The sequence below is a fragment of the Penaeus monodon genome, chromosome 6 (assembly GCF_015228065.2).
Source record: "Penaeus monodon isolate SGIC_2016 chromosome 6, NSTDA_Pmon_1, whole genome shotgun sequence".
NCBI lineage: Eukaryota > Metazoa > Arthropoda > Malacostraca > Decapoda > Penaeidae > Penaeus > Penaeus monodon.
This window is the reverse complement of record NC_051391.1, coordinates 40,267,326-40,277,325: the sequence shown is the minus strand read 5'-3', so window position 1 is coordinate 40,277,325 and position 10,000 is coordinate 40,267,326. Positions and strand designations below refer to the sequence as shown.

Here is a 10,000-nt window from a genome sequence, read left to right as displayed (position 1 = left end):
CAAAATTACCAGAAACATATTACATGATAATCAAGATGACCACAATTAGTAGAGCATTAAAATCAAGCCAAAAAAGGGAAAGAAAAATGGAAAAGTAACAAAAAAAAAATCAATACCATGCATGGGATTATGAACACTCCATAAAACCTGTTAATATTGCTAGCATATAATCCCTGCTTAGATATCTACCACTATGGGTTGAACCTTATCATACTAATGCCAAAGCAGTCCTTCATGGCTTAAAAAAGTTGCTTTTCTTTTAATGTTGCAATAAAAATAATCACATACTATATCTTGGAACATCAAGAATTGCTACTTATTATATATGTATTTAACATTAGAAACTCTATATTCTGAAATGCCTTTAATAATTTCTACTAAAAAATAAAATCACTAATGTCTGTAACACCTGGACATAAGAGTAATTTCAATACTCATTATATTTTCATGCATAATTAGATCAATATACAAGCTCTGAATTTTGATTGACAATGTTTTGAATTTTTGTTCATATGACTGCCTTTTATCTAGAAGACTACATCTTAACTCTCTTTTATACCTATGAAAACAGAAGAATGATATATCTGTTCACATCTAAACAAAAGGAAGTCTGATATCTATATTTGCAGTAATATTAAGACTAGTAATTCCCTTTATGCACATAAGAGAGATTCTGTAATATTTAAATCTTTATTGTATACACAAATTTTAGCCAACTAAATTTTCTACATAAAAAATCACTTATAAAAATTAAAATGTAAATTACAATATGTAAAAAATCATAAACAATAAGATAAAAATATAGTGATAAAAAAATTAGTTGATAAAAAAAAGGAAAATAAAACAAAATACTACAGCACCATAAAGAAATGCAAGAGGTTGCATTGCAGATAAGGTTTAATAGATTACTGTGCTCAAAAGAGGGAACAATCTACAGTTGTAAAGTCTATTGGAAACTTATTTCAGGAGTTCATCTAAAGCAGCCAATTCAGGGATGTTTTTTTTCTTCTTTGCTGGCCTTATTCATATAAAAAGTCCAAAAGTATAGATAATTATTGAATGTAAAGAAAAACTGTATCCTTTTGGCTACCACAATTTTTTTTTAAAATTATTAAAGGAGGTAAACAGCTGGATTAACCTATTACTCACACAACCTTCTGGATTGGCAGCCTTATACTACTTGAACAGCAGAAATCTCCTGTTTGTTCTCTTTAGGAGAGAGAGACCTGAACCCTGGGAATCGAAGAGGTGCATAGCAAAGTTTCTACATAATGGGGGTTTGTGGGTGAGAGAAAGAGAAAAAAAAAGGGGAAATGAAAATACAGATGTGGAATTATCATAAAAAAAAAATCAAAAGAAGAAAATACAGAAAATTCATAAGAGCTCACTGCTTGGTCATAAGAATTATTTCCTAGGCTCAATTTACTCAAAGAAGGCCGTCACCTAAACCTATGGAAGATCAAGAAAGTAAAGTGGCAGAACTGAGCAGGGTAGCTGCTTTAGGATTCAATATAACTTATAAAGGCATAGACATCTGGTACAGGATTACACTAATGACAAACAGATCTGATTTCCAAGCTGTGTATAACCATTACACCTGACAATACATCTTTAATATCCAAAATGGGATAAATGGGAAAAAGATTTCCTCTGCTGGAAAACAAAGCCCTGTTATTAATGTATTCACATTACCAATATTTATGCCTTTAGCAAAAGTTATTGATGAATACTCTTACCTTCTGCCCCTAAACCCAACCCAGAACCCTTCATCATGATCATCATCATCATCATCAAGCGTCATCATCAAGGGACGAGTTTTCGAAAATGGAGGTTATCTTGTCACGCATTGTTGGACTCGGGAAGAACATCAAATTACCACTCAGTCCATCCTCCCCCATCTCATCCATGCTCTCCTGAATGAGGCAATGTTCCTACTAAGGTATATATTAACCACAACATACACTCTGGCTCTTAACAAAATGATGTGTCAAATGAAGTCTTAAGATCACATCCAACTACCAGTAGTTCCAGGCTTACATCTCATAGCCATAGCAAAATGTAGAAAATAATAATAATAATAACAACATTAATAATACAGAAATTTTGCAGAACAGTTTATCTTTGTTCATGTAAAGAAACAATGTCTTTTCTCAGATATCTGTTGCGTAATTCATACAAATTTATAGAACAAGTTGTTTCCTGTGTTCTTTATGTATATAATATGATATTTATTTCAATGAACAGTAAATATCTTCAAAATTACATATATGCTTGATTATACTGAAAAACTGTTTTACTTTATGGTTACTCACTGCTCCAAAAAGGAAAATGTTTATGTATAGGATGTCATGCTACTGAAAGTCCAACACATGAACTAATATCAAAGTGTCTAGAAGTATAGTCAAGATAAGAATTCCCTGGTCAATGCAGGTATATTTTCACTGCTATATTCTTCTTCAACAGCAATAAATTGGGAAAATCTTAAAGTAGAATAATAATCAAAGATATACCAACTAGGTAGGCATTTATCTAGAAATGCTATAGGATACCTGAACTGCCTACTGTTTGATGAAAAAGCAATACAGAAATTGTAATACTGGCTATAGTATCCAAGGAATCTTTAACTCAACTATATATCATGTGTACCACTATCACTGACAACAAAGAGACAAATATCTTTAAACAGCTGATACAGGCAATGTGATTTACTTGAGCCAAGACTAAGAAAGATTTACTTGTAAAAGAATTTACAAGGAGAGTGAAGAACAAATGAAAGATGAAATGAAAAAAATAACAGTCCAATAAAACTTATACTTTACACTAATGATAATAATATGAGTGAGTTCATGATAATGCAGTGCTAAAGCAAAAGGCTTTGACCCAAAATAATGATCCAAAAGTTTCTGCATCTTTATTTTTCTAAATAATTTTGGCAAGTAATATCAGAAATACTATTCAGAGCCAGAGCCATCAAAATAAATTATCATCTATACTAGCAATATACAATAATGCTATTTGAAATGACTGTTTTTGTTTATTTTTTTGCAAATGGAAGTAACAGCTATATGTGTGCATATTCTATATACTAACAAATTTTTGAAAATCAACAGGACTCTGTGGAGTCACGTGTTCCAAGACGCAGTGTAACAGAAGCATGCATGTTTATCTCAAAATCTGAATTCATGATTGGTGAATATGCTTATTCATATACAGTGTAACATTGTGATTGGTGCAATTCAAGAGGAAAAATGTGGAGATGAGTGCATTACATAGTAAGGCCAGGCAGCTATGTAAACTTTCTAGAACTACAGTATAAACTTTTATATTTGTATATAATATGTCTTAAAATAATGACTATATAACAGAACTTCTTCCATATCAGTCAACTTTACCATAAAGATTCTAAAGCAATAAAAAATTCTTATACTATAAACATCTATAGAGTTTTGACAACATATTACTATGATTTACTGTTTGCATGTAAGCCTGCAGACTGCCAAGTAATAAAAATATCTTTCTTAAATTCATGCAAACTATATGCAAAACAAAACAAAGGAAAATTAAACAAAAAAAAAATTATCAAAATTATTAACAGCAACACTTTTTGATGTGTGCTGCTGAAAAAAGACAGCTATTTAAAAAATTGGACTATAGAATAAAAAAGGTGCTTTCTAACCATCCTTTGCATTATGAAATTGAAAAGCTAAAAATAAAATCATAATAAAACTGATGCTTTATTGTTGGCACCAAATAAGAAATAAAAATCCATTTTTTCAAACAAATACGTGCCACTATTTCCTGTTCATCACATCCCTGCTTTATACCATAATCTTGGAAACAGAAAGTATAAAGAACCATAAGGGGAAAAAATAGCAATGAAAACAATAAATCTATGCATGAAGGAAAACCATTAGATCATCTAAATGGTTATACCTAGTACTACTTAAGATACTTTTACACAAAAAAGGAGCACCAGAAATCAAAAAACTTTCCTAGTTTAAGATGAAACCCAATAAAAGAAAAATAAGAATCACAAAATGGTAACAAACTTAAAAGTGAAATTGGCATAGGATGAGGTAGTTTTAGAAAAGAAAACCTGAGAATTTTTTTTTTTTTTAGATCAGTTTCCTCTTTGGCAAAGGTAAAAAATAAATATATGAAGTAAGCAAAAAATCTGAATTTTCTTTGTCAGTGCATATATGAATGCAGTCTATTCATTCAAGACTGCACTTGTGTAGCTACTCATCTTATAATATAGAGCAAAGTATATCATATAATGTTAAGTTATATGAAGATGTAAAATCAAGTACTACAAATTCCTGTTGATGATAATGCTTTTGAAAACAATGATACAGGAAAGCAACACAGAATTATCACTATCTACTTTGACAATACAATAGTGACCTATAAACTAATAGTAGAAAACACACACACGCACGCAGAAGAAATGATAAGGAAAGATTGGGAAGGGAAGGGAAGTGAAGTGAAGGGAAGGGAAGGGAAGGGAAGGGAAGGGAAGGGAAGGGAGAGGGAAAGGGAAAGGGAAAGGGAAAGGGAAAGGGAAAGGGAAAGGGAAAGGGAAAGGGAAAGGGAAAGGGAAAGGGAAAGGGAAAGGGAAAGGGAAAGGGGAAAGGGAGAGGGAGAGGGAGAGGGAGAGGGAGAAGGAGAGGGAGAGGGAAGTGGGAAAAAAAAAGGGAAAGGGAAAGGGAGGAGAAAAAAAAAAAAAAAAAAAAAAAAGTTCACACAATCAGAGGAATTTACATTTATGCCAAAGAGACTACTGATCATAAAAATAATATAAGTGGTAAGAATATAACATATTCTATCCTATAAGCTTCCATAAATAACTTTTATTTACACATTATCTATTAACCTCACAAACTCAACACCAAAAAAAAAAAAATTGTACTACCTCAGCAAAGCCACAAAAGAAAAATTCCCTTCACATCCTCTAATAATAAAATATATAGTCTTCCTAAAAAATATGAACTAAAGTAAAAAAACGAATGCATGTTAGTGTACTCAACTTGTTTGTTACTTACTGCATTTGCACAGTCAGGTCGCAACTTTCTGAATATCTGTTCCACAAAGCCTCGCCTGCAAATAGAGCAATAATTACCTATTGTTCTTACTTCAGTGTTCATGTAGAATTGGTATAAACAATAATTTGTTCAAAAGATTTTATTTTTCTTCTTCTTCTTTTTTTAAGCCATACACTATGAAAGCTTAACAAAAAGAATTGCCCCTTTTTTCTAGATAATGCCCTAAATGTATATCCCCAATTTTATAGTAAAAGTATTACACGGGAAATTCAATGTTTTTTCTAATGAAAACTGCACATCAAGTGGTGTATTCAAAAAGGGTACCTGCACACTCCATTGTTTAAGATCACATCAATATACAGTTTCAAGAATATAAATTACAACATAAAAATCATGAAGATCACAAGACTAACATTACTTGAAACTCAAACTGGTTGAAACTGATCTGAAAAATAAAATTTGTTGAATAAGAACCTTGTTATCCATTTTATCCTTACCAAAAGAACATGCTTAAAATCTCAATTTTCAGCATGTTTATTTCATTGCTAGGAAGACTTACTTGTAAATTATTAACCTAATGGTCTCTGGTGGCATGATGCATATACCATGTCCACTGTAATCATTATCTTATTAATTGTCATACATATTTATGGCTACACAAGTACTTAGTAACCAAGGAGTCAATTATTAGGCCTACATATCTAACTGGTTTAGCCTTTTTCATAATCTATGATAACCTTTCTTCTTTTATTGGTATTATATTTCTTATAACAAAATAATAATCATAATATCAATAACACTAACACTAGCAGTATGCAAATTAATCCACAGGATCTGGTGATATGAACATCATGTCATGAAAAATTTTGGCAGAAGGCCAGATGATGGGAATATACAATCACGGAAATTTTTTGCAGAAGGTCGGAGTGAGAGGAATGTGCTGTCATGAAAAATTCTACTGAGGGTTCAGGTGACAGGAATGACTCATCATGAGTGCACAAAGCTCTTGGAGGAAGGATCCTCTAGGGAGGATACTGTGGGTGTGTGGCCTAGAAGCCACCTACCCAGTAGAGTCACCTTTCAAGATAGCCTAATGCCCAGATTGTGGTCCTTATATGGAAAGCGCAGAACCCTGCTCCAGCAGGTTGATATCATTGGGGGGGGGGGGAGAAAGGGGAGGGGGGAAAAAAAGGGAATGGAGAAATCAAGCAAGGTCAGCAGCAGCTACCAATTGACTACTTGGTGGCTGAGCACTTGTGTAGCCATCTATGTGACACAAAATTCACAAAATATACAGTGGTTAGTATACAAACCACAACAAAATAACTTGCATATGCTTAAGTTTCTTAAAAGAAAAAAGAAGAAAAAAAAAAAAAAAATTATTAATGGTTGCCCTGATGTTACAAGGATTACATTTTGGAAAACAATCCTGCACAATGAAATATAATTTTTTTTTCCTATCTTAAACCCCACAATGAAATATTTTCACATTCTAAACAAAGGCTATCTCTACATCAACATTTTGATTTCCCTTCACTGTCTACTGAAACTTATAAAAGATTATCAGCAGCTAACAACTGCTGAAACAAAAACATATGAATAAGAAAACATAGCTCAAGCTGAACTTCAAATCTGCATCTGGGGTTGGTAAGTAGTTCAAATTATCTCAATAAGTTCACTTTGCTTTATATAATTTTTCAGTTACTTTTTCATTTAATCATATCTTTCATATCAAGCTTGCTATGAAGGAGTTTCATTATGAAAGCAAAATATCTCCAAGGACGAACTAAAATCTTGCCACAATGTCTCATTACAAAACTACCAACCAGCAATTGACATCAAAGCAAACAAAAAAAACAATGAAATAAATTAACTGTAAAAAGCTAAGACTTCTCATCCTCCCACTTACTTTGCAGGATGACCTCCACCTGGGGGAAGGCCTGGGATATATTCTTCAGCTAGCACTGACATTATCTGTGGCATGCTCACTGGTCCCTCCTGTGCACACACCTCTGCAATATATCATGGATGTAATACACCAGATTTATAGGAAGATATCAATGATCTCCATTTTACACAATACAATTAATTATTACTACATTCTGAAAAGGAAGTAAAAAAAAAAAAAAAGAGTAAGTTCCCTCTGTTTTGTGAGGTTACATGAAAAGGGAGCACATCTTACTGAGGAAGGGGGAACTGAGCATTACTTACCCGCAACCTTTTTCTCTATTATATCTTCCATTTCTTTTTCCTTTTTAATAGCCTCTTCAGATACCTTAGGGGCCCCTGGGAGTGTTAACAGCACTATACTCATGTTGTCACGACTTCCCTGTAAATTTTAGCTTCAATTAATTGTCAGGTAAATAAAGAACAAAAAAAATAATGAAGAAATGTAATTAATTGATGAATATATAACACATAAAAAGAGAGAGAATGTACCTTGTAAAGACAAGTGTCTACAACATGGTTAGCTATGGATTCCAGGTCATCGGATAGAAGGAGGCGGGACCGCACGAAAGCACAGAGGTCTTCATTGGTCATGACATCCCACACTCCATCACAGGCCAATACCAAAAACTCATCATCACTCTGGCGGCGCTCTACGTATATTTCAGGTTCTGGGGACACCAGCTGCTCACATGGTCCTTTGCCCTCCACATTCTAGCACAAAAAAGAAGTGTATAGGTCACGAAAAGGTGTGTGTATATTGTCTATTACGTGTTGCCAAGGCCAACATAAATTGTAAGTAAGAACTGATACACGTGCAAAATCTATGTACTTAACGGGTAACAGAAATCTCTGAGCATAATAAACTCTGGTGATTTCTGGCAATGGCGAGACACTGGACGCAGGAGTCCGCTACATGAAGTGGAACATCCTGCTCCTTCCGCTCTGGCACGTCACCACGTATACAGCCATACCCAGCAGACCAAGCACTATGTTATGATGCTTGTACACATGACTCATTCAAAAAGGGTTAAACCACCAAGAAATCAATCACCTGGTCTCATATATTTTCATAATACTTGAATTTTTATGATGTATTTACTTACATCACCAATAACCCACTGGACCTAGGTTCAATACACTGTCAACTGTAATTTTGTTTTGTTAATTTTGTTTACATGCAGAAGGCTATTTGACACTATGATACACATCATAGTGTAGGCAATGCAACATTGCCTACCTTGACCTCAAATGTTAACTCATTTCTTTAAATTTGGGAAAAATGTTATTTGCAATACTGCTATTATAATTATAACTTTATTATTATCACTACTGACATTATTATTATACTAAGGTTAATGACAATAAAGATGATGAATTTTTTTTTTTTTTTAAATTTTTTTTTTTTTTTAAATATAGGGAAAAGGATAAACTGATTAGTAACAGACTCTTCAGACAATTCTGAAGCCATGGAAGTGTAAACAAAATAAATTAACTCCACCTCCATGGGCTAATAATAATGAGACTTAGAATCTGGTATATTAGGCCAAGTAACTGCTTCCTTACCAACTACTTGCTATTGGAGCCATCAATGTACAAGCAAAATCAGGAAAGGCAAACCACAGTATGTATCCCTATTCAATGGATGCAATGAGTCACAATAGCTATATGAAGGTTAATATAATGAAATACATATTTGAAAAGTATAATGAAATCACAATTTTAACCTTATACTTCAAGAAAGACTCAAGATTTTCTAAACAGAAGTGATACTTAGATCTTTTTTACTAAAGAAAAAATACACAGCACATAAGGGTAATTCACTCACTTTGTACTCATAATCTCCAAGTGCTCGTGAGACAGCGAGGGATCCATTTACTCTCTGAATCATCACTGATCCACCTGCATTCTGGATCCTCTCCTTCTCCACTGGGTTCACAGGTTTATGGTCTTGTGTGCTGAAGCCAATTTTGCCTCCTCGGTATAAAACTGCTCGCGAGTCTCCACAATTAGCCACGAAGATGTGTGTTGGTGATATGAGAGCACAGACTGCAGTCGTTCCACTCTTGTCTTCTCCACTGGCCACCTGTTTGTATCAGATGCATAAAACCAGGAGAAATATTACAGAACATTACAAAAAGGCTGTTATTAAAGACAAGTACATGCCTGTGATATACATACATACATACATACATACATACATACATACACACAAACACACACATGTGTGTGTATATATAATACACACATAATTTCATATAATATAGATATATATAATATTATAATTAATATATATATATATATATATATATATATATCATAATACATATTATTATTATATATATGTATGTATTATTATATCTAATAATATGTATGTATGTATGTATGTTGTGTGTGTGTGTGTGTGGTGTGTGTGTGTGTGTGTGTGTGTGTGTGTGTGTGTGTGTGTGTGTGTGTGTGTTTTGTGTGTGTGTGTTGTGTTGTGTGTGCGTGTGTTGTGTGGTGTTTCGTGTGCGTGTGTGTGTGCGTGGTGCGTGTGTGTGTGGTGTGGTGTGCGTGTGCGTGTGTGTATATGTGCATATATGCATATATGTAGTTATATGTATATGTATGTATGTATGTATATATATATATATATATATATATATATATATATATATATTATATATATATATATATTATATATTATATATTTATTATGTATATATATATATATTTATTATATATATATATATATATTATATATATATATATAATATATATATATATATATATATAATTATATTATAATATGGTTTATATATATATATATGTAATATGTTGTATATATATATATAATATATATATATAATATTATATGGTGTGTTTATATATATATATATATATATATTATATATATATATATATATATTATATATATATATTATATATTATATTATATATTGTATGATGTAGTTGTATGTAGATGTATGTAGTAATTATTATGTAGTATTATTATGTATTAGTATGTA

The 10,000-nt window shown here is 32.3% G+C and overlaps 1 protein-coding gene across 4 annotated transcripts in view; it reads right to left on the bottom strand.

Annotated features, from left to right (window-relative positions):
* LOC119574463 (protein phosphatase 1B-like) overlaps positions 1-9,075 on the bottom strand; it is a gene marked incomplete at its 5' end in the record, with an annotated part of 18,879 nt that extends 9,804 nt beyond the window's left edge. For 2 of the 4 annotated variants that reach the window (XR_005228870.1, XR_005228871.1), the window contains 6 exon segments: positions 1,737-1,913; positions 5,043-5,097; positions 6,952-7,054; positions 7,254-7,371; positions 7,482-7,703; positions 8,818-9,075. Coding sequence is in view for 2 of the 4 variants with exons in the window: in XM_037921694.1 (XP_037777622.1) it covers positions 5,027-5,097; positions 6,952-7,054; positions 7,254-7,371; positions 7,482-7,703; positions 8,818-9,075 (772 nt within the window). 4 annotated transcript variants of the gene reach the window in all.
* Positions 9,076-10,000: the final 925 nt, after the last annotated feature.